Source organism: Macaca fascicularis, chromosome 18 (assembly GCF_037993035.2).
Source record: "Macaca fascicularis isolate 582-1 chromosome 18, T2T-MFA8v1.1".
Taxonomy (NCBI): domain Eukaryota; kingdom Metazoa; phylum Chordata; class Mammalia; order Primates; family Cercopithecidae; genus Macaca; species Macaca fascicularis.
The window spans coordinates 57,682,658-57,708,874 of NC_088392.1; the positions used below are offsets into that span (position 1 = coordinate 57,682,658).

The following is a 26,217-nucleotide window of genomic DNA, read 5'->3' on the forward strand; positions in this document are numbered from 1 at the left end:
ACATAAGCCCACCCTTTGAAACATTGTAATCATATTTTATCAGAAACATACATTAGTTGTGAATACTCCAAGGCGCATACTAACCCAAGCTATCTTCTAGAACATATGGAATGGTATGAGGCCATCTATAGTTTTCTCCAATGATGGAATTTCTAATTTGTGCCTGTCAAAAATAAATGCAAAAGGGCTAGTTAAACGAATAGGGCAAACACTTAGGAAACAATCAGTAGTTAATCTAGAAATAAATGAATTTTAAAGCTCTCCCAGTTCGCACAAACTGTGTGTGTGTGTGTGTGTGTGTGTGTTTGTAGCCCTACTTTTATCATAATATAACAAAGTTTCTAGGAAGAAATTACTAATTTCTATCATTAATTTTGTTAATATAGTTGAAGAAGGAATAATGCAAAAAATAACTGTTGGAAAACTGAACTACAAATATTGGTAGATTTATAGGTTAGTTTCCCACACTTAAAGATTAAAAATATGCAAGAAAACAGTGATAGCAAGACCTTGATAATCTGGATATCACAATATCAGAAAAAGTCACACATGAGCTGGGCCAAAGTTTTCAAAAATGTTTAAAGGATTTTAAACTGTGTAATGGAAAATGGGAATAATATTTTACTAATGTATTTACCGAGTCAACAAATGGAATATTGTCCTAGAGAATAGAGAGTCCTTGGCAATAAAGGTCCCTGGCTTCATGGAGCTTATATCTAGTGGAGGAGAGAAACAGTATGAAAAAATATATATGTTTAAGCAGGATGAACCAACAGGGAGGAAATTAGAAAGACAGATGTGAACAAGGGCAGAGGGATGAGGGAGTACATGAGATGGAGTGATCAGGACAGGCCTCTCTGAAGGGATGACATTTAAGGGGAAATAGGATCGCAAGAAGAACCAGGGTTGAAAGGGGTCCTGGGAAGGTGGTTTCAGGCAGAGGGAACATTAGTTATTCTGCTTCTGAGGTGGGAATATGCCTGGTATGTTTTGAATATGTGTTGAGACCAGTAGCCTAATGAGTGAAGAGAAAACATGGATGAGATAGGAGGAGAGGAAAAGAGAGGAGAGGGGAAGGGAGAGGGGAGGAGAGAAGCAGGAGCTAAGTCATGCTGGGCTTAGAAGGCTAGGGCTAAATCCGGAGATGATTCTAAACCCATAGGTAACTATGGAAGGGTTTCAAGCCAGGAGGTGAAATGAAGTCACTGCCTGTTTGAAAAATGACTTTGCGTGAGAGATAAGGACAAGTAACAGGGTAGAAAAGATTATGGGGGAACCATATCTGAAATAGAAAGATAAATTAGGAGGCTAATGGAAAAAGCCAGGCAAGAGATGATGGGGCCTGAATTAGAGTGCTGGAGAAAAGTAGACAACTTGCAGTGCGTGTTAGAGCTAGAAATGACAGAACTTGCTGATGGGCTGGATGGGGAGTGAAGGAGAGAAGAGAAGCAAAGGTGACTCTTGAAGTTTTTATGTGTTCAGTTGAGTAGAGTCAGGTTGTGAGGATGACTTTATGAAGAGAGGAGAGTGGGGAAGAACAGTTTGGGGGGAAGGTCAGGGTTCACATGATCAGAGGACACCTTAGGTCTGAGATGTCTTGTAGACATTCAAGTGGAGCTGGCAAATTAGCACTTGGATAGACCAGTCTGGAGCTCAGGGAAAGGAAAGGACCAGAGATATGCCTTTGGATTAATTGGCATGGAGATGACATTTAAATCCCTGGACCAAGGTGAGATCAAGAGAGAGTACAGATAGAAGAGTAGGCTCAGGACTAAGCCTGGGACACTGCAGCTCTGTTTCCTGAGGGTGGGAGGACTGTAAGGGATGTTGATGCTTATGACATAGGAAGTAAGGGACTGACTCAGGACTGTGTTGGAAGGAAGAGCAGAATTTTACACGAAAAGATCTACTGGATAATTTCTAGGCCATATGGTGTACATATTTTAAATTATGATAGCTCTTATCAAATCAAATCTTCTTTCTTTTTTTCAAGCTTATGTACTCTCCAGTATAATAACATGTTATAAACACATTCCTAAACAAGCATACTGGTTTCTCTCTATCATCACCAAAAGGGATAGTAAGTAGTAAGTTTCTTAATATTTTTCAATCTAGTGGACAATAAACTATATCTTTTCTTTTGAAAACTAGTGCTTATTTCCATTCTGTGAGAGAACACTGAAAAAAATAGTGCTTTTATGATAATGAACTTTTTAGTCCCCCTAATCTACATGCAAGGTACCTGTGTTTATCTGTGTGGCATGATGACTTAGATGAGAATCAGCACTCTTTATGAATAGGTTTGGGAGGGTCTTAACTTGGCAATTTTTAGCTAAGGCCAGGGTAGAAGTCACAAAATCTATTTTTTTGTGTGTGTGGTAAAAAGCCTGATTCATTGAAGATGTTTACAAATTCAGTTTAATTTTGCTTCCACCAGATTGAATCTGTGAGGTCCTATTTTAAAATGAAAATGTCATATTACTCCAATGATGAAAATCAGTCAAATCAATAAGACTAAGACATATGTAATGAGTTATGGTGGCTTGAACCACACAGAAATCTGAGTAATGAAAGATGAAGACACAATTATATGCATTTCTTTGAGTATAACATATTTATTGAGTAAATGTGTCGCCATGATTCTACACCCTTAGAGACAGTTGGGCTTAACAAAATTCATGCTGTCTAATCTTTCTTAGTTACTCTGAACTTGGCTTGCAGTGGTTAATGGAAGATTCTTCCTTACACTGTTTCAACTCACCCTATCAAGTCTGATGTCACCCTCAAAAAGATCCAGTCCCAAACCTAAGAGTAAAGATAAAAATTCATGTTAGCAAATTGGATTCAAACTCTATACTTAAAAGATTATGTAAAAAAAATCCACAAACCTTCATTGATATCGAATATGTCCTGGTCCATTCCGCCATCTACGTCTTTGATTAAAACAACAACAACAAAATTGAACATTATGTTTATAAAAGGAGAAAACCTTTATCATTTATATAATCAGAACTAAGTGAGTTTCTTTTGGCCTCAAGTAAGTTACTACTAGATTCAGACTCAACATACATTGATTAATTGATTGATTGAGTGATTGATTAAGAATCTCCTATGTGCCAGGTTGGGCTCCAAAGAGCTTTTATGTATGTATTCTGTCCTATCGACTTTCCTTGAATGTCAAATGACTTCAGGAATAAGAAATTGGTCACTCCATATGTTATTAAGCTTAATTTGAAAGACTAGAAGACTAGATTAAATAGGAAACAAATGATTAAATTTGGTCAAACTAGCCCAATCTACTCATACATGTATATCACTTGCTAGTAGTATACCTTGGAACTTTCAAGCAAAATTCTTAAGTTAAACTTGAATTATTATTTTAAGTTGCAAAGGTGTATATAATATGGCCAAATCTCTGAGTATGCAAGTGAATACTGAGTAGACTGTTATTAATAGGTCCATCTGATTTGACACAAAAAAACAATAACAGCAAGCCTTTATGGGATGTCTATGTGTCAGTCACTGTGCTTGGCCTTTCCTATACCACCATCTATTTCTCTGCTGGGCATATGAACCTTGGAACATGGACAATAAAATGTCGCTCCATAAATCAAAAGAATCCAGTGTTAGATCAAAGTTCAATGCAATTATGCATCAATTATGCATATGTAATTATGTATGATATTTAGCATTAAATACGTCCTAGGTTCTCTATAGCCTAGAGCAAAACTCAAAATAGACTCACCAAAGTTTTCTGGAGTTGACTGGGAAATAAACACATAAACAAAATATATTATTATAATGCCCATGAATGGTCTTCTTGGATTCAGTTTATATCTAACCATTTGTTGTTTGTTTGTTTTGTCATTAATATTATGGATTATTTCCTGACATGTATTTAGGATGGCTAAATTGAAGTCTAAGATGACTTTTTGACCAAAGGATCTTCTCATTTCGTATAGAAAATGAAACTGCCTGTTAAATCAATTTGAAGGTGAAGGAAACAAGAAACCAACTTCAAAAAATGGGGGGAAAAAAGGCAGAACGTAAGACTCCAGCTCTCAAATAAGTGCTCACTTTACACATGATTTTCTAAAGCATTCATGGAGCAATGTTTGAAAAAGCTAATAATTTATATTCTCAATGTTGAAATAATATTGTAATTTATAACAATTCTTTAAAAAGAAATTTTATTCATGACTCATTTATCAAGTTATTTTACGTTCATGTTTCTCCCAGAATAATTCTGCCTTCAAAGACAATACAAATATTTAAGGAAAAAAGGGGACCTTTTGTGATTAATTTTTTCCCTGAAAATAGATTCTCCACAAATGGTCAATGAAACTCAGACTGCATGTCCAAAGAAAAAAAAAAACTAAGTAAACCTGAGAAATGTCTTAGTGTAATTAAATAAAAAAGCTCATAGGACTGTCTGGGTTATGTTACTGGTTCTTCTAACTAAGGGTAATTCAGTTCACCTTCCAAGTACTTAAACTATCTATAAAATATGGTCAGTACCTGCTTTGCCTGGGTATTGTGAGGGTTACAGTATATAATGTGAAAGAAAGCACATTGTGAGCTGTAATAAATTGTCACAAAAGTGTAAAGTACAATTTTATTCAAATACAGCTTACATATCTAAATATTAGAATCATTTGGAGTGTTTAATAAAATGTGGGAATGAACTGGATGGAAGGTTACCATCATTTTTGACATTAACAAGTGCTTTGCATGTTTCACACTATAACCACACACAGGCATACACTCCCAGAGGAATGCCAGGGCACCTACAGAATAAAATTATCAAGGATTTATTCCTAATTACAGTTTAATATGTATTCATCAATATCTTTTGTTTGCAATGCTCTAGTTCCTATTTATTGAATATCACCCCAATATAATAATTGTTATTTTAAAATAACAACTGAAGGTTTTCCACCAGCCATTTGAAACCTCATTTAAAACCTGGAGTTGGTTTATGATACAAACTACCTGATAGAAAAGATTAGTCCAAATTGTAGAAGGATTAGTCTGAATTGATGAAGAAGCAGAAGAGAAATACCATGTTACAAAACTTTGTAAGCACTGACGATGCCTGTGACACTCATTTATGTCTCAAGTTAACTGTGGAGCAATCTGCATTTCATTCACCAGTAAAAATGGAATGATTTTCAAAATTCACATTTACAATCTCATCAAAAGAAAACTTGTTACACAATGATGAAACTAAAAGGAAAACATAACTTTATGTCAACATCTCTACTCTGGTGTGGCTATTTGTCACCTCCTACACCCTGCACACCTCTACTCTCCAAGAAGAAACACTCATTTGAGATCAACATTTCAAGATGTGTAAAGAACAAAAAATTAACAAACAGTTGTTTTTTGACAATCAGTATCAACTGTCCCAAAATTTTTAAATTGTTTTCTATATATTGTTTACTTACCAAGCCAGAAATCATGAGAAGAGCATCCAAGAACAGAAACCAAGACAGATTCCATAAATCCATGTTGTAGCTTCCAGTTGAAAGTAGCTAACTATGACATTCAGGGTTGAATTTACTTTTTTAAAGGCAAACATTATAATTTATAGCCTTTGATCTCAGTGATCCATATTGCAGGTCAGCTTGACGCTATAGTAATACCTCCAGTCGAGGGATGAAAGTCCAGTATTTTTAACCCCGCTCTGCAGAGTTGTTTCATTGGGTTTTTTTTTTTTTTTTTTTTTTTTCCTGTGTCAACAGTTTAGTGCCTGGCTGAGACGTCTTAATGAATACATTCTCTAATATGTATGTACTGGTCCCCAAGACTCGTAAACACCACTTGAGCAAAAAGTATATATATCAAATGAATTTTTAATCTTGATCTTATGAAACTCCTTCTGCTCATATAGCCCCATGCCGCTTTAATAGTTCCAGTTACGTCCACTGCTTTTTATCATTCACTCATTTAATAAAAATTTATTGACTGCCTATAATTTATTGAGTTATAAAATCCATTAACGTGCTAGAAATCAGGCACACCCGTTATTCAGATATAAAGTAGTAAGACAGCAATGTACCTCATCCCTAAAAATTCCCATCAAGCAAACACTGGTGGGACATGGGTCATAAAGGTAGGAATGGTCACTGATTTTCTAATAAAATAATGTTCCCATTCATCTGTTAATTCTTTCTCACTTTTTGCTTCTTTTCTTGGGATAATTTCTCTTTAGAAACAACCTGCTCTCTCAGTTCCCATGGCTTCAACTTACTTATGATGCAGTTATTCAAGTTACTTATGATGCAGGATAATATTTTTCAAATACTCATTTTGGCCATGGTGGCTCACACGTGTAAGCCCAGCACTTTGGGAGGTCAAGGTGGGTGGATCACCTGAGGTCAGGAGTTCGAGACCAACCTAGCCAACACAGTGAAACCCCATCTCTACTAAAAATACAAAAATTAGCCAGGTGTGGTGGTACATGTCTGTAATCCCAGCTAGTCAGGAGGCTGAGGCAGGAGAATCACTTGAACCTGGGAGGCGGAGGTTGCAGTGAGCTGAGATCGCACCACTGCATTCCAACCTGGGTGATAAAATGACACGCCATCTGAAAATAATAATAATAATAATAGTAATAATATTTTTCTAGTTTCCCCTTCCCCTCTCCAGCTTAGCCTTCACCCCATTTTGTGCTAATAAGAAGACTATCAAGAGACATGTAGCATAGACAAGAGGTTTGAGAGGTTGCTCTTGAGTACAAGCCAGCCCTTCCCACCCTATGAGGGTAGGATGAGAATTAAAAGGGAAAATTGAAAACTGTAGTTATAGTCAGTTCTTCACTTGATCCCTGAGATCCCCCAGATATATTGTAGGATCCAAAATCAAATGGGCCTGCTTCTTGGCTAGAGCTACAAGGAAGCAAAGGGACTCTACAGAAGAAGGCACATCTTGGGAAGAGGAGAATAACTCCTGAGGCCAAGGGAAGCACAGAAGTATCAGAAAAAGCTGCCATGCCTGAAGGGCCATGTGGATAGGAATAAGGATGTCACCATAGCAGACTGCATAGAATCACAAATAAGGACCAGACAGAGGGACTGATATTTTAGAGGATGCCTGTGAGGATAGATGACATCAGGGATCATAAGGGACCTTCCCAATGTATTAGGACTATTAATGAAGCCTAAAGGTAAATGTGAGTCCTGAATTGGTCGCAATTAAATTTTTGACACCTGTGTGAATGGGAGCCTAAAATATCAATTATTATTACAGACCAATGGAACAGACTAAAGAAGCCAGAGAAACCAGATGCCAAGAACTTACATTGGGGAAAGGACAGTCTCTTTAATAAATGGTGCTGAGAAACTGGATATCCACATATGGAAGAATAAAACTAGATCTCTGTCTTCCATCATATACAAAAATCAACCCAAAATGGATTAAAGATTTAAATGTGGTCATGCATGGTGGCTCACGCCTGTAATTCCAGCACTTTGGGAGGTCTAGGTGAGCGAATCACAAGGTCAGGAGTTCAAGACTAGCCTGGCCAACATGGTGAAACCCTATCTCTACTAAAAATACAAAACTAAGCCAGGCGTGGTGGCACACACCTTTAATACCAGCTGCTCTGGAGGCTGAGGCTGGAGAATTGCTTGAATCCAGGAGGGAGAGGTTGTAATGAGCCGAGATTGCACCACTGCATTCCAGCCTGGGTGGCAGAGCGAGACTCTGTCTCCAAACAAACAAACAAACAAAGATTTAAATTAAACTATAAAACTACTCAAGGTAAACATTGTAGGAAGATTTTTGGGAGATAAGACCTCAAAGACACAGGCAACCAAAGCAAAAACTGACAAATGGGATTACATCAAGCTACAAAGCTTCTGCACAGCAAAGGAAACATTCAACAAAGTGAGGAAACAACTCACAGAATGGGTGAAAATGTTTGCAAACTATCCTTCTGACAAGGGATTAGTAACTAGGATATATAAAGTACTAAAACAACTCAATACCAAAAATGCAAATCATCTGATTTTAAAATGGCCAAAAGACCTGAACAGACATTTCTCAACAAAGACATACAAATTGCCAATAGCTCTATGAAGAAATGCTCAACACCACTAATCATCAGGGAAATGCAAATCAAAACCACAATGAGATATCATCTTACCTGAGTTAGAATGGCTATTATCAAAAAGAACAAAAGATAACAAATTCTGGAAAAGTAGTGGAGAAACAGGAAGACTTATACACTGTGAAAATGTAAAGCAGTAGAGCTATTATGGCAAACAGTGTAGAGGTTCCTCAAACAACTAAAAACAGAACTCCCATATGATCCAGCAATCCCATTGCTGAGGATATTCCCTTCCAAAAGAAGGGAAATCAGTAAATTGAAGAGATATCTGCACTCCCGTGTTTATTGCAGCACTATTTGTAATACCCAAGATATAGAATCGACCTAAGTATTTGTCAACATACAAATGGATAAAGAAAATGTGGTCTATATACACAATGGAATATTAGTCAGTCATAAAAAAGAAATCTGTCATTTTCAGCAACATGAATGGAACTGGAGGTCATTAAAAGTGAAATAATCCAGGCACAGAAAGACAAATATCAAATGTTCTTATTCGTATCTGGGAGCTAAAAAAAATATTTATCTCATGGAGGTAGAAAATAGATTGGTAGTTACCAGAGGCTAGGAAGGGAAGGAAAGGGAGGAGGAGGAGACAAAAAGAAGTTGGTTAAGGGGTACAAAATACAGTTAGATAAAAGAAATATTTTAGTATTTGATAGTATAGTAGGTAAATTATAGCTAACAATTTATTATATATTTTTAAATAGCAAGAAAAGATTACTTGAAATGTTCCCAACACAAAGAAAAGATAAATGTTTGGGTTGATGGATACCCTAATCACCCTAATTTGATGATTATACATTGTATACAGGTATCAGATCATCATATGTACCCCCAAAATATAAACAATTATATATCAATAAAAAGTTTAAAATCGAAAGAAAAGAGTATGATTATAGAAAAATAAAGACAGGCCGGTTACAATGGCTCAAGTCTGTAATCCCAGCACTTTGGGAGGCCAAGGTGGGGCAGATCACCTGAGGTCAGGAGTTCAAGACCAGCCTGGCCAACATGATGAAACCCCATCTCTACTAAAAATACAAAAATTAGCTGGGAGTGGTGGTTGGCACCTGTAATACCAGCTACTCAGGAGGCTGAGACAGGAGAATTGCTTGAACCCAGAAAGCGGAGGTTGCAGTGAGCTGAGATCATGCCATTGTATTCCAGACTGGGTAAAAAGAGTGAAACTCTGTCTCAAAAAAAAAAAAAGAAAAAGAAAAGAAAAGAAAAGAAAAAAGAAAAAGAAAGACATTTATTAAGCACAGTTGTTTCTGGGAGCTTGTGAGCTAAGATTTGTAACTGAAACACCTGAGTGAATTCTCTGTGTTGATAAAGGCTGTTCATATTTGAAGTTGGGAAAAGTGGAAGCAGGAAGAACAGGAAGCGATCATTCTTACGATGTTGGAGTCTGTTTTGAACCCTAATTACAGGACATGGGCAGAGCCTCACTAGGAATCTCATGGAAGTCATTGAGGCATGGCTGAAATCCAATTTCCAAAAAATGTATTTTCCCAACAATAAATAGATATCTTTTACAGTGTGTTCTTTTCTGAGGTTGTCAATGAAGCTCTACTGCAGAAGCTACACTTGGCTGGTCTAACATACCTCCAGCTTCCATCACTTGTATTCTGCCTGTAGGAAGCCTTTCCAAGCTTCATCATGGCATTAGGAATCTGATCCCAGAAACCTGTCTCTGCCTTTGGTCATTGGTCCACCTCTGGTGTTCATTTCTCCCCAGGCAATATAATCAACAGGAAACCCAATGCTGAGATGATAGGATTTATATACTGCTCTGAGATCCCCTGGCACCATCAGGAAAGCATACTTCTCTTAGGAATGTGATTCTTAAAAAGTTTTTGTAAGTTATGTCATGCTTCCCAATACTAGCTCTTTATGAAATCTTACAAACATTTCCCTAACATATTAGAAAGTTATATATATATTTGAATTTCAATTAAATTAAATGGATTTAGGAAAAAGAAAAAAATGAAGATAGAGTAATTATAGAAGTCCCTGGGAAGAGAGCACAATTTCAATTGGAGTCTTCTATGAGAGCACAAATTCAATTGGAGTCTGGCCAACGAAGGGGTGGAAGGGCTCATAAGACATCTTCCCAAGACATCTGTATTGCCCAGTATTTGACAGACTAAATCACATATTTCACACAGATCTTCCAAGTCCCTCCCCCAAATTACCATCTTTTACCCCATTTTTCAAAATTATAGTATGTTACTATATTAGTCAAGGTTTACCAAAGGAACAGAACCAATAGGGTGTGTATATAGATAGATTGGATTGGCTCAAATGATTTTGGAGGCTGGCAAGTCCAAAATCTGCAGGGTAGGCCAGCAGGCTAAAGACCCAGGCAGGAGTTGATGTTGCAGCTAGAGTACCATGGCAGTGTGCTTCTTCTTCCTCTAAAGACCTAGAGGAAGAAAAGGAAACTCTTTTCTCTCTTAAGGCTTTCAACTGATTGGATGATCCCCACCCATATCTGGATGGAGTAATCTATATGTTAATTTCATCATTAGAAAAAAATACCTTTGCAATTATGTTTAGACTGGTGTTTGACCAAACATCTGGGTAGCATACCCTAACCTAGTTGACACATAAAATTAACCATCACAGTTACTTTTTTTTGCTTCTTTTCTTGTGTTTCCCAAGGATGGGATTGTGTGTACCCAACACTAACATGATTTTAAAAGCCATTCATGGGATTTCCAGTTTCCAGTCTGGCTTGTGAGAAGTCACCACTCTGCCCTAACAAGAAGTGAAAATATGAACAAACTGAAAAATCACCAATTCTTCTTAGATTTATAAAAGAAGTTAGGTTAGAGGAGAAACTGCTGGTGCTAAAGTGGGAAAGACCAACAGGTGAATACAAAGAATCACAACAGGGCAGAATCTGCCGTAAGGAACCATCACTGGGTTAAGGAAACCTGAACTGTAACTGACAAGTTCCTGGAGGGTCAATGTGGAAAAATCTGAGTGATAAAAACTCCAGGGGGATCTGTCATGGGGAAGGGGTGGAGGGCATGCTTTTCCAAGTTTTACCTCCAGAAGCCTCATCAAGCCTTCACAGTGAACATCAGAGAAAAATTCCCTCATGATTACATCAAGAGCAGCTGAAAGAAACTATTCTGAAAACCACAAAAGCACTATGTTCTTCTTAACAAGGAGAAAGTAGTTAACCACAGCCTCACCTGCTGGGGTTTTACCAGAGCCTAACTCACCCGAGGGAAGGAAAACACCCAATTCCATCTGATTCTACCCTGCCATGTGGAGGAACTACCCAACTCCAGTCCACTCTAGCCATCCTGCCCCACCTATGGGGGTGAGGTGGAGAGGTCTGAGAAGCACATGTGGAGTCCAGAGGCACAGGCTTACTAAAACACTGAGATCTAATCATAAGAGTATAGAATGCTTCCCCTCCCCCCACACCTTACCAACACATCAATAAAGATCTAGTTACGGCAATTCCTTTTACCTGGTACACTATGTCCAGCTATCAAGAAAAAAATGCAAGGCATACTAAAAAGCAGAAACACAGTTTGAAAAGACAGAGCAAGCAATGGAACAAGACTCAGATATGGCAGATATGTTGGAATTATCAGACCAGAAATTTAAAACAACGATGATTAATATGCTAAGGGCTCTAACAAATAAAGTAGACAGCATGCAAGGGGACATGGGTAATATAAGCAGAGAGATGGAAATTCTAAGAACCAAAAAGAAATGCAAGAAATAAAAAACACTGTAATAGAAATGAAGAATGCCTTTGATAGATTTATTAGTAGACTGGATACAGCTGAAAGCAATCTCACAACTAGAGGAATCTCAATAGAAACCTCCAAAACTGAAAAACAGAGAGAAAAAAAAGACTGAGGGGAAAAATCCAAAACAGAATATCCAAGAACTGTGGGCCAGTTACAAAAGATGTAATGTACACATAATGAGAATACCAGAGGAGAAGAAAAAGAGAAATGAACAGAAGAAATATGTGAATCAGTGACTCAGAATTTCCCCCAAGTTAGTGTCCAACACCTTAACACAGATCCAGGAAGCTCAGAGAATACCAAGCAGAATAAATGCCAAAAATCTACACCCAAACTTACCATTTTCAAACAACAGAAAATCAAAGATAATGAAAAAAAGATCCTGAAAGAAGACAGAGGAAAAAGAACATCTTACCTATATAGAAACAAAGATAAGAATTACATTAGAATTCTCAGAAATTATGCAAGCAGAAAGAGAGTGAAGAAATGTTTAAAGTGTTCAGAGAGGAAAAAAAATTACCCAAGAATTCTTTACCTCGGGAAATTATCATTCAAAAGTGAAGGAGAAATAAAGTCTTTCTTGAACAAACAAAACTTGGTGAAATTTTTTGCCACTAAACCTGCCTTGCAAGAAATGTTAAAAGAAGTTATTTAGAGAGGAAGAAAATGATATAGATCAGAAACTTAGATCTATATCAAGAAAGGAACAGCATGGGAGAAGGGATAAATGAAAGTAAGAGAACACCTTTTATTATACATATTCTTAATTGATCTAACAGATAACAGTTTGATCAAAAATAGTATAGCAATGTATTTGATTATATATGCACATATATATGTCCATGTCTGTTTATATATAAGTGAAATGAATAACGGCAATGATAAAAGGATCAGAAGGAGGAATTGGGATTATTTTGTTATTATAGGGTGCTCACAACTGCCCATGAAGTTGTATAGTCTTATTTAAAAGCAGACTTGGATTAGTTGTAAATGTATATTACACACTGTAGGACACCACTAAAAAAAGTTTAAAAGGCAGTATAACTGATATGCTAAGAAATGAGAGAACATCCAATAATATAAAATGCTCAACAAAAACCACAAAAGGCAGAAAAGAGTGAAAGACAAAAATAGGAACATAGAAAAGGGCAACAAACAGAAAACAGCAACAAATGTGGTATATATTAATCCATACATACAAATAATCACTTAAAACATCAATGGCCTAAATGCACCAATTAAAAAACACAGTTTGTAACAGTAGATCATAAAACAAGATCCACGTATACCTTGTCTATAAGAAATCACCTTTTTTTTTTTTTTTTTTTTTGAGATAGAGTCTTGTTCTGTCACCCAGTCTGAAGTGCAGTGGCACTATCACGGCTCACTGCAGCGTCAAACTTTTGGGCTCAAGCAATCCTCCTGCCTCAGCCTCCCAAGTAGCTGGGATAACAGGCATGTGCCACCACACCTAGTTAATTTTTTAAAAATTTTTTTGTAGAGACAGGGTCTCACTATGTTGCCTAGGCTGGTCTCCAACTCCTGGGTTCATGCTGTCCCCACCCTCAGTCTTGCGAAGTGCTGGGATTACAGGTATGAGATACTGCATCTGGCCAAGAAACCCACCTTAAATATAAAGATACAAAAAGATTAAAAGCAAAGGGATGAAGAACATCAAACCCAACTATGTATAAAAAGAACTGTATACCACAAACAAGTGGGATTCTTCCCAGATATGCAAGGCTGGTTCAACATTTTAAAAAGTCTTGAAACTTAACAATAAGAAAACAACAACCAATTCAAATATGAGCCAAAGACCTTAACAGATACCTCACCAAAGAAGATACACAGATGGTGAAGGAGCATATAAAAAGATGCTCTGCGTCATATGTCATCCAGGAAATTAAAATCAAAACAATAATGAGATACCATAACAAACCTAATGAGAATGGCCAAAATCCAAAACACTGACAACACTAAATGCTGGTGAGGATGTGGAACAACAAGCACTCTCATTTATTACTGATGGGAAAGCAAAATGGTGCAGCCACTTTGGAAGATGGTTTGGCAGTTTTTTACAAAACTAAACATAGTCTTACTATGCTCTGGTTTCTCGTCAGAGCATATAAATCTTTCACCTCTTAAATATATCCTTACCATATGATCCAGCATTTGTGTTCTTTGGTATTTACCCAAAGGAGTTGGAAACTTACGGCCACACAAAAATCTGCACATGAATGTTTAGAGCAGCTTTATTTCTAATTGCCAAAACTTGGAAGTGACCAATATGCACTTCAGTAGGTGAGTGGATAAATAAACTGTGTTACCTCCAGACAATGGAATGTTATTCTGCACTAAAAAGTAATGAGCTAGCAGGCTGTGAAAAGCCATGGAGGAAACTAACTGTATATTACTAAGTGAAAGAAGCCAACCTGAAAAGATTACACACTGTGTGATTCCAACTATATGGCATTCTGGAAAGGGCTAAATTAAGAAAACAGTGACAAGTTCAGCGATTGCCCAGGGGTAGAGAACAGGAAGGGATGAATAGGCAGAGCATAAACGACTTTTAAAAGAGTGAAGCTATTCTGTACATTACAATTGTGGATACAGGTTAGTATACATTTGTCAAAATAAAACATACAGCACCAAGAGTAAACCCTAATGTAAATTATGAATTCTGGGTGAGAACGATGTGTCAGTGTAGGTTCATCAGTTGTAACAAATGTACCATGCTTGTTGGGGATGTTGATGTGGGGAAGCCATGCATGAGTGGGGCGAAGGATATATGAGATATTTCTGTACCCTCCACCCAACTTTGCCATGAACCTAAAATAAATAAAGTCTCTAAAAAATAAAATCCAAGAAAAAAATTTAAGAAATAAAAACCATTCAATATTTTAACAAAAACACGTAAGCTGAGAGTATCAAGTGTACATGTTATAGGCCCCTGACGCAGGATCACCAAGATTCAGTTAACCCAGTTTAACCACTAGCAGGTGGCTTCTTCTGTGCGCCCAACACTGAGCATCATCTTGCTTCTGCTCTGCTGCAGTGACTTTTTGTTTTGTTTTACAGTGTGTGCCTTCTGAGAAAACTACTAGAATAACAAACATTTTCCAAAGGATGTAAATGACACTACCTGCAGTCAACAACAGAAAGAGGCCAAAAAGTAAACAGGATCATACACTTAGTTCAAGACTACGCTGTTGCCTTGGAGACTGCACTACAACGTGTTCCTGAAGTGGGAGGGGGTCCATGGCATTGTTTAAGCATTCGCTGTACCTCACAGTAGAAAATATCCTGCACAAAAGCAAAAAAAAAAAAAAAAAAAATACTTGTCACACACCCATGGGTAGATGGGTGGATGGATGAGCACGTCTCCCGTGCTCAAGTTGACTTCAAAGAGAAATGTAGTTGAAAAAGTTGAAATAGCCTTTTAGATAATTGTGGCTGTTCTACTTAAGTACTACGCCCAAACTCAACAAGCTGTAGTTTCTTAAACCACATCAATGAACTCTTCATATTCTGTTATTTTTAAGTCCATTTCGTATGCCGTTATATTCAAATCTATTGGTCTACCTTACATTTGAATGGATCCTTTACCTAAGCATGATTTTCATTTCATAACATCATTCATCTTTTAGAAAAATCTAGGTTCACTGAGTTATGCAGATCTTCCAAATGTTGACACATTTAGTGATACTTTATGAAATAAATCACTTTGTTAATATCACCACCAATCTCATCAGAAAACTTTAGATGTGTCTGGGAAACTGTCAAGTTCATAGTAGCAGATACAAGCTTTCTAAAATTCCAACTTTCTCTTGAAACCTTAATTTTTTTCATTGCCAGTAAATGCCATCAATTGATTTCCTTGATGTTTTAGGCTCACTCCATTCACTTTCTTTTTTTTTTTTTTTTTTTTTTTTGAGACGGAGTCTCCCTCTGTTGCCCAGACTGGAGTGAGGTGGTGTGATCTCAGCTCACTACAACCTCCCCCTCCCAGGTTCAAGCGATTCTCCTGCCTCAGCCTCCTGAGTAGCTGGGATTTCAGGTGTGCGTCACCAGGTCCAGCTAATTTTTGTATTTTTAGTAGAGATAGGGTTTCACCATGTTGGTCGGGCTGGTCTCAAACTCCCGTCCTTGTGATCCACACACCTCAGCCTCCCAAAGTGCTGGGATTACAGGCGTGAGCCACGGCGCCCAGCCTCCATTCACTTTCAGGTACATGTCTGCCAAATGCCTAGTAACCATAGTTTGCATGTCAGTTGTTCTTCAAGTAAATATGATGTACCATGAGAAAGGCATCTTTTCCACAACTCAGTCACACAAATGCTTTTCTTCCAAATGTGTTCTTCACATTTTGTCATGCAGAATATTAAAAAGATGTGTACTCAAGGGTCTAGATATAATAAAATTAATTTTTATAGCATCATCTGGACATTTTAAAGTGAGACTGTTTTATTATTATTGTTTTTACTGAAAGTGCACAGTGGTGAAAAATACAATGACTACCGTTATCACTGCTTTTGTACCAAGATACTGTTCTCAACATAGTTTTGTTTGTTTGTTTGTTTTTAAGACAAAAAAAAGTCAGTATTATTGTAAAAATAGTTTTGACCTGTGGACTCTGAGAGAGTCTCAGGGACCCTCAGGATTCTATGGAACACACCTTGACACTGTTGCTTCATGGTGATGGGAAGATAGAGCTGCACTAAAAAAGACGGGTTTGAACCCTTAGCTGAGAAGTTCAGCTTTGTATTAGCCACCTGAGCATAAGAAAGTTAAACTCCTTGAGCCTCAACTTTTTTTTTTCTGTACAGATGGGGTCTCCCTATATTGCCCCAGATGGTCTTGAACTCCTGTGCTCAAGCAATCCTCCCACCTCAGCCTCCCAAAGTGCTGGGATTACAGGCCTGAGCCACTGTGCCCAGCCTCAACTTTCTTACATATAAAATGAAAGTAATAAAAGGACAGGATTAGCATATTAAAAATTATGTATGTAAAGTAAGTGCCTGGAAATTAGAACAAACACTACAATATGGACCACAGACATGTATGTAAGGAAGTTCATGCACAAGGGAATTCTCATGCACAAGGGAATTATTAGAGAAAACTAAAGTGTTCTTTAATTGACATATTCATGCATTCATTCAAAATATTTATGGAAAACCACATCCTGGCATTGTGCTAGATACTGGGGACATAGAAACAATTGGCATGATCCCTCCTCTTAAATAGTTTACAGGGGACACAAGCATTTAAATAGACTGTAAGGGCTTCATCTGATCAGTTATAAGAAAGGTATCCACCAAGTATAAAGGTCAAGCAGTGAAATACTTGCTCATAGTCTATATCTGGACCTCGGAAGCCAATTTAAAAGGGAGGACCCCCTCCACTTGGGTCAGTCCAAGTAGAGAAGAGAACAGAGAGCCTAGTTTGGGCAAGGTTTACTGAGTCACCTAAGGGCCTGATGGGCTGAGAGGGAGAGAGGGAGCCGCACCATTCTGAACTTCAGACTCTGCCCTTGGATGGGGAAGTGGGTCAAGGCGAGAGTGTCATGTGTGCTGGGTTTTCAGATCCCCACCACGGTGGTGAGAAGAAGCTGCTTCCCCTACATATGGACTGTGGGAACCCTAGGATCTATGATAATACTCAGCTGTTCAATGACTGAGGACTTCTGCTTTGACAGCTGCTGCGTGTGCTGGGCCTTAGTTGTTGACTTTGCTCCGTGTGGCCAGAAGGGCCAGATGAGCATGGAGTGGGTGAGATGTGACTCATTGCAGGTTTTGGTTACAGTAAAAGGGAAAGAAAAACATTTGCTTCCCAGTTCAAATGTCTTAACTTAAGTCACAGGTAAGTGTTTCCATGGAGTCAGCTACCAGATGAGAGTTCTGAAGGGGTATCCCAGGGCCCAGAACACAAAAGAATACCACCATACAGGCACGGAATATTAGCTTATCATTTTTTTATGACAAAAAAGAAAGGAAGTACAAGCTGCTGGTCTGTCTTCATCTGAGAGAGGAAAGAAAAAAAAAACCAGAGAAATAATGAACAGTCTTGGAAATCATGACCACACTTACATGTGGGATAGGCAATTTTACTATCAGTATTAGACATTTGAGATCTGAGGACCAGAAGTCAAGAATAACTACCAGTTTTCACAAATTGGCCCAAAAACTGCATAGTGCAATGACTTGATTTGCTTCAATTATGCTAGAAACATCTGAGGATGACTTTAGCATGCACAATCTTTTGCACTAATGTAGATATTTCTTACTATGAGGTTATGAACAAGGGGAGAATTTGAAAAGGGAGGTAAGTTACACATTCATACCTTTATGGTGTGGGCTCATTACTAAATGGATGGATCGATGGATGGATGGGTGGGTGGATGGGTGGATGGATGGATGAGTGGATGAGTGAATGGGTAGATGGGTGGGTGGGTGGATGCATGGATGAGTGGATGGGTAGATGGGTGGATGGATGGGTGGGTGGGTGGATGGATGGATGGATGAGTGGATGGGTAGATGGGTAGATGGATAGGTGGATGGGTGGATGGGTAGATAGGTGGGTGGATGGATGGATGGATGGGAAGGTGGGTTAGTGGGTGGTTTGGTGTGAAGTATGAACTTTAAAGTATATAAATTTTAGAATGAAATTAAAAGCTTCCAAGGTAGGGAGGCTCAGGAGAGCTTTTTGGGGGCCATTTGGTGAGAGAATAGAAAGCAGACTTGAGAGTCATAATCTTGGCCTGGAACAGGAGATTAGAAATCCTGTGAAATTTTCTAGGACTCTGTATCAGCAAAGCCACTTACTTTCTGTTCCACTGATACTATATCAGAAGAATTCAAGACAGTGTCTTTGGGAGCTGAGAGATCCATAGACTCTGCTTCAGAATCTCTCAAGCTTGAGAGTCGTATGGTATCTATAATCCTCTCGCCATAATAATTCACCAAAGTGGGGACATTCTTCACCTCCGTTGATCTTAATTTGGGGCCCACAGCCATGGATAGAAATCACAGGTTCTGAGAATCAGAAAGAAAAAATAATTACACCTTAATTTCATTAGCTTGTAATTAAAATGTAGCATTTCTCTCCATTGTGAAAATAGACATCTATATCCTTACCACCCTGAATCCACCCAATCTTGTTTGATTTCCAAAGCTAAAAAGGGTCAATCCCAGATAGTATTTGGATGAGAGCCAGCCTGGGAATACTGGGTGCTGTAGGCTTCAAAAATAGATAGATAGGTAGATAGATAGATAGATAGATAGATAGATAGATAGATAGATAGATAGATAGATAGATACACAGATAGATAGATACACAGATAGATACATACATAGAAATTTTAAAAAGAAAATAGGCAAAAAGTCATAGTCATGGTATAAGTACCTGTGATTTTGTCATCAATAGACACATCAAATATTTTCATATCAGATCACATTAAGGTCCTATATCTCAAAATATTGTTTATACTCATTGCTACTTTGAAATTACTATAGGTCTTAGGCTCACAGCTAGATCTTGTCATTTAATACTTAAAAAAAGAAACGTGTGTATTACTATATCACGAATTTATTCTTTTTCCTAACAGTATCTCAATAAGAATTGATTTCCTTTGTAATCCTATGTGTATTTTATATTGCACATCTAAAACATTATTCTGAGGAGGCATCCATGAGCTTCATTAGACTAACAAGTCCATGGCTCAAAACTGTTAGAATGGAAGCTGCCTCTTTCAATTGTCCCCACTGTCCCTGCATAGACATTGCCCTGAATTCTCATGAAGGGATAGGCAGTGTTTTCATGGCATTTCCAGGAAGCAGCCCAAACCATCAAGTCAGAGGACTGTCAGCAAGCTGTTTTATCCATTAGGAACCATAGAAACAGGGCCCAGGGCCAATGAGCTTGAACAATGCAGTCTACAAACATGCCTGAGACAGACCTAGGGGGAAAAATTATTTGCTCCTAACTAAAAATAAAGCTACAGATGTGAATCAATAAATGTCTAATTAAACATTCTACCAAATAATATGTCAAACTCATCTGTCGCTAAATTTAATATTCATAAATATTTTTGCATTAAAAAATGACAAATCAAATTTTCTCACTTTGCAAGAAGCCTCAAGTAAACATGGTTATGAAGAAAGGCATAAAAGATTAAAAGTTACTCAGAGCCAAATGTTTTCAAAGGCAGAATTATAAAGATATGCCCAATATTTTATGGGAAGAAGAATCTATTTATGTGATGTGGAATGTCTGCATTTTAATATGTTTGACAAGGTGTGAGGTGGGCTCCAAAACAAGATGGGAAAGGGGTGAAGTCTTCCTAGGTTGCAAAACCATGCCAACTCTAAGTCGTGACTTGTCCTCTCGGCTCAGAGTTTAGGACTTGGGAAGATTTCCAGCATTGACATCCCCTTCCCCTTCCTCCTGTGGGCTTCCCAATCCTCCCGCTGCCCTCTCCAAGCCCTCATTTTCAGCCTCACTGCCCTCTCCTGGGCACTTCACTCTCTAAGAAAAGTAAAGAAGCCCCAGTTTAGTGAAAAAAGCCAGGCCTGGTGGCTCACTCCTGTAATCCCAGCACTTCGGTAGGCCGAGGTGGGAAGACGGCTTGAGCCCAGGGGTTCAAGACCAGTCTGAGGAACATAGCGAGATCCCGTCTCTACATATCAAAAACTATTTGAAATTTGATACATTTATTTAAAGGGCATCAAAGACAGGGAAAAATCAAAACATTAATGTTCTTCCTCACACTTACACTAAAATGTAAGATTTGTGCAAACAACATTGTCCCAAAGCCTAGACTTGGAAAGAACTTCTCGTGGGAAGAAATTAGCATTCCTGATAAAACTAATAAGCCATTTTCTAAGGAGGTTTTTTTGTTTGCTTGCTTGTTGTTTTGTTTGAGACCAAGTCTCACTTTTTTGCCTAGGCTGGATGGAGTACAGTGGTGTGATCTCGGCTCACTGCAACCTCCACCTCCCAGATTCAAGTGATTCTCCTGCCTCAGCGTCCCAAGTAGCTGGGATTACAGGCACCTGCCACCACGCTCAGCTATTTTTCGTGTGTGTGTCTGTGTGTTTTTAGTAGAGACAGGGTTTCACCATGTTGGCCAGGCTGGTCTTGAACTTCTGACAGGTGATCCACCCACCTCGGCCTCCCAAAGTGCTGGGATTGCGGGTTTTGAGCCACCACGCCCAGCCCTGAGGAAGTTTAATAGGACTAAGATTTGTTCTGGGAATCTAATTCCCTGCCCCCTGTTTTACTGTTAGCTGCTTTTGACCAACTTGTAAAATTTCTGTATTTAATCTAACAAGGATTATATAAATATTCTCTTTTTCTATAAAATAGTCCTACTGAGCATAAATCTTTCAGTTTGCCTCCCAAAGGCCTCTCCCTGTTTATGCAACATTGTCATAAACTTTATCTATTTATGATTAAATCGTCTGAGAAGTTTAGCATGTCTGTTGTTCTTGTTTTCAAATAAGAGGTTGGGCAATATGTTCTTTCGGAAATTTAAGTCTAAGCACGGTGGCTTCTGTACAGTTGAATTACTTTATAAGCATATATTACATTTCTAGAAGAATTCCTTTAAAGGGTGTAAGCAAAGGAATTTGCTTTAATCACATTTCTCACATAGTTTTGTTAAGGCACAATACAACTACAATACAATATTTAGAAGCTCATATTATGACCCTCATGCAAATATAAAATGTATGTATGTCAAAGATTGTATTCAATCAAGAAAGAAACCAGTAAGATGTAAGAACCAGTTTAAGAGAAAATTTGAACAGTCATATATACACAGAGGCAATTAGGAATGCTGAAATAAATATGCTAATGGTTGTAAAACTTATTAATATTATGTAAGAAAATGAAATGCAGCATTTGGGATGATCTTTCTACAGGTCAGAAATCAATTATATCTCTACTGGACAAAAGCATTTGCATTTCTGTTGACAAGAATTGTTTGCCATGACTACCAGTTTCCTGCAAGTTCAATTCTGCCCTAGTCATTAGGAGACAATCAAAGGTACACATCCCTATAAAATCAGATAACATTCTCTGGACTGTACATAGAACTCCACTGAAATTGGCATTCTGTTTAGCCAATTTTTATATCTCGGACTATTTTTCTTGATAATACATCATTTTATCAACAATTTTACCTTATCAAAAACCAATGCACAGAACAAATTAATGGTAAGGACTACACAAATTATAGTTGAACAATTGCTAGCTCTTCCGTTTTCCTCTTTCTGACTTTGTAAGAATAAAATGATACTTTATAAAATTGTTTATAATTATAGTAGTTTCAATCTAAATCCCTTTTTTGTTTTGAAGAAGGAGAAATGTGAAAAAAGAGATTCTAGCACTCACTTGGAAAAGTAAGCATCTGAAAATAGTCAAGAAAATTTGACCAAAAATTGACTGATATGGCTAGGCACGGTGGCTCACATCTGTAATCCCAGCACTCTGGGAGGCCAAGGCAGGTGGATCACTTGAGGCCAGGAGTTCGAGAGCAGCTTGGACAATACGGTGAAACCTTGTCTCTACTAAAAATATAAAAATTAGCTGGGCAGGGTGGTGCCTGCCTGTAATCCCAGCTACTCGAGAGGCTGAGGTTCAAGAATCACTTGAACCTGGGAAGCGGAGGTTGCAGTGAACTGAGATCATGCCACTGCACTCCAGCCTGGGCAACAGAGTCAGACTCAGAAAGAAAAAAAAAAGAAAAAAATGGAAACAAAAAGTCTCAAAATAAAAAGAAAAAAATTGACAGATGGGGTGGTGGATATTAGTAACTATGTAGGAAAAAGGTGGAGACGCTTGCCTTCCCTCACATCAGATATTAAAAGTCATTTGAAATTTTTAATAATAAAAATAGTAACAACACAGGAATGGATGTATTAATAGATTAAATAATATAAGGCCCCAAACCAGACCTAAACGTAAGAATCTACCACATGCTGGAGAAGACACTGAAAATCAGTGGAGAAATGATGGGTTGTCAACAGATGACGGGACAGATAGATACTTCATTATTTCAAAAAATTTAAAAGACCAGGGTATTAAAACATCAACTGGAGTAAGCTGGATGGAGATGAGAGAAGAAATTCAGACATTTTAGACAGAGGGCACCCAGAGCAAAGGAATTACAGCAAAGAAAGAGTTGCTGCGTGCATGAATGAAACAATGGATTCAGACAAAGAACCCCATCAATTCCCAGCAGAGAAATGTTGAGAGATGAGGTGGGCAGAGCGGTCAGGAGCCAGCCATGTCAGCTGAGGATGCCATTCGAAAGAGGCTTGAACTTGATCCTAAAAAAGTTGGGAAGCCTCTGCAGTTTTTAAGCAGGAAACTCTCATGATCAGGTGTTCCTTTTAGGAACAGGTGTTCCTTTTGGTTACTCTGCTGCCTGTTTAGCAAATGGGTTCCAAAAGGTTAAGATAGTGATATGGTTTGGCTGTGCCCCCACCCATATCTCATCTTGAATTGTAGTCCCCATAATCCCCATGTGTTGTGGGAGGGACCAGGTGGAGATAATTGAATCATGGGGGCAGTTTCCCCACTCCTGTTCTCGTAATAGTCAGTGAGTTCTCACGAGATCCGATGGTTTTATAAGGGGCTTCCCCTTTCACTAGGTACTCATTTCTCGCTCCTGCTGCCACGTGAAAAAGGACGTGTTTACTTCCCTTTCTGCGATGATTGTAAGCTTCCTGAGGCCTCCCCAGCCCTCTGGAACTGTGAGTCAATTCAACTTCTTTCCTTTATAAATTGCCCAGTCTCGGGCAGTTCTTTATAGCAGCATAAGAACGGACTAATACAGATAGGATGCAGAGAGACCATTTAGGATAGTTACATAAGAAGGAGGTTCCAGAAATATCTAGGAATAGGAGCCAGATGGTAAAAGCTTCAGGGAGGAATTGATGGAAAGAAAGAGTTGTCAGCACTATCCTCACGATTTAGGATTTGGGTGGTGAGAGAAAGGAGAAAGGTAGGGTAGTAACGAAGGGAGCAGCAGGTTCTAACAAAGCTTAGACCTAGCCTTGGCATGCTGGCAGCAGAGCAGGAGCCAGTGGAGACAGGGGAGAGGAGAAAACGAGAGGGAGGCCTGGGGAGAGTGGGGAGGAGTGGGGCAGGGAAGGGTTGGGACACCGCTGAAGACCCATCGATTTAACTTTACGAAAAGGAGAAAGGGGCTAACTTGGGGAATGGGCTAGTGCCATGAACTAGGCAGGCCTCATACTCAGCCCTCACGTTCTTGTCTTTACCAGTTTTTGAAAACTGATTCTAAAAGGGTAATATGCCTAATAAAAAGGACAAATCAACTTATTGCTCTAGAAAGCTCATAATCATCCATGTAACATATTTCCCATAACTGTTTTCTGCCAGTGTTCTCAGTCCTGGGGATGAGGCAGTAAACGAAACAAAGACCGTGCCCTTGTGGAGCTTGCATTCCCGTGGGAGAGAAGACAATTACCAATTAGTTACCACGGAACACAATGTCAGGGATACATAAGTGCGGGGAAGAAATAGAACTCGAGAAAGGAGGCAGCAAGGCTGAGGAGGGGAGCTATTTTATACGATGTGGTCAGAGGAGGAATCTCCAGTCAGATGACATTTTTCTTAGACCAGAGAGCATAATTTAGTGAATGGTGGGCATAGTAATCAAAGTTCCAGGATTAGCCTCACGTCTACCCAAGACATGACTTCTATGACTTCTATTCTTAAGTCACTATTAAATGTTTTTCTGAGGGCGGAGTGGGGGAAGGACCTTTCAGGATTAGAGATCCTGTAAAACACAACCTTCTAAGAAAATAAGTAAAAGAAATCTAGGCTAGTTATCAATTACACAGTGGCATTTCCCAACTAAAGATTTATTTGGGCCTCAAATCAACCTTCCCTTAATCCCAAATGTGATTTGTCTCATTATAAACTGCGACTTAATATTTATTTCTGGTTCCAAAATCAGAATTTTGGAGAACTGAAGGATACAGTTGGTATTATAATATTTCAATTTCTGATAAGTTTCCGTGGAAAACAATGGGGAAAAACTAAGAAAAGCCTGTAACAAATAGCTGGGATGTCTAAAATGTTTTAAATCTCTTTGTAATTTAGTTGTTGATCAAACATGGTGCTGTGGGTCTTCAAGTGCCGAGCACTGGCCTGGGCACCAAGGGCACAAGTTTTTATCAGCCCTGTTCTCTAAGATCCCACTGCCAGGCTGGGGGCGAGACTCACTTCTGTAATCCCAGCACTTTGGGAGGCCAAGGCAGGCGGGTCACTTGAGGTCAGGAGTTCAAGATTAGCCTGGCCAACATGGTGAAACCCCATCTCCACTAAAAATACAAAAATTAGCTGGATGTGGTGGCACGCACCTGTAATCCCAGCTACTCCGGGGGCTGAGGCAGGAGAATTGCTGGAACCCTGGAGGCGGAGGTTGCAGTGAGCTGAGATCGTAGCACTGCACTCTAGCCTGGGTGACAGAGTGAGACTCCGTCTCAAAAACAAAACAAAAACAACCACCACCACAAAAAAAAGATCCCACTGCCAAAAGGGATGGCTGTTGGAAAACGAATTACATCAGATGGCTACAACAGAACATGGTCAAAGTATTGGGGAATATAACATCAGAGAAAGTAGTGTCTCAGAGAAAATCCGCTGTAACTTTTCCAATTGCTCTGTAAAGAAGATACTTCTCAATCTCTTAATCATCCATTATGCTGCCTTTGGCTCTATTGAATATTTCTTCATTTTAGAAACTCTCTATGTCCTGCTTACCCTGAAACCTCTCTCCCTTTTTCTCTAACCTTGCTGAATTCAGCCAGATTGGCAAACATACCATATTCTTTTTATGATCTCAGTAGCTCGCAAGATACCAGACATATGATAGGTACTCAACAAATATTTGCTGAACTAAACCAAACCAGGTCACGCCTTGACAAGTTCCAAGAATTCTTACTCAGGTTCTTCCTCTGCCAGACCCAGGGTTCTATTCTTGCCGCATCCTCCCATACTACGTTCATTCACTCAGTAAATATATGTGGAATGGCTATTAAGTGCCAAGATCTGTTCTGATAAGATAGAAATGTACAGAAAAGGCTTCTTTCTATACAAGAAACTAGGGAAGGAGAGTTAAAATAGTTGCCTTGGTATTAAAAAAAAAAAAAAAAAAATTTTGGCTGGGCGCAGTGGCTCATGCCTGTAATCCCAGCACCTTGGGAGGCTGACATGGGTGGATCACTTGAGGCCAGGAGCTTAAAACCAGCCTGGCCAACATGGTAAAACCTCATCTCTACTAAAAATACAAAA

The 26,217-nt window shown here is 38.6% G+C and overlaps 2 protein-coding genes across 3 annotated transcripts in view; one reads left to right on the forward strand and one right to left on the reverse strand.

Moving 5' to 3' along the window:
- Positions 1-5,510, reverse strand: part of MEP1B (meprin A subunit beta) — a 28,636-nt gene extending 23,126 nt beyond the window's left edge. The window contains exons 1-5 of the mRNA XM_005586952.4: positions 5,448-5,510; positions 3,746-3,764; positions 2,889-2,933; positions 2,762-2,805; positions 85-163 (exon numbers count right to left, since the gene is read on the reverse strand). Coding sequence (XP_005587009.3) covers positions 85-163; positions 2,762-2,805; positions 2,889-2,933; positions 3,746-3,764; positions 5,448-5,510 — 250 coding nt within the window. The remainder of the gene's footprint in view (positions 1-84; positions 164-2,761; positions 2,806-2,888; positions 2,934-3,745; positions 3,765-5,447) is intronic.
- GAREM1 (GRB2 associated regulator of MAPK1 subtype 1) overlaps positions 1-26,217 on the forward strand; it is a 319,538-nt gene that overhangs the window by 264,130 nt on the left and 29,191 nt on the right. The gene's annotated exons all lie outside the window — the stretch shown is intronic.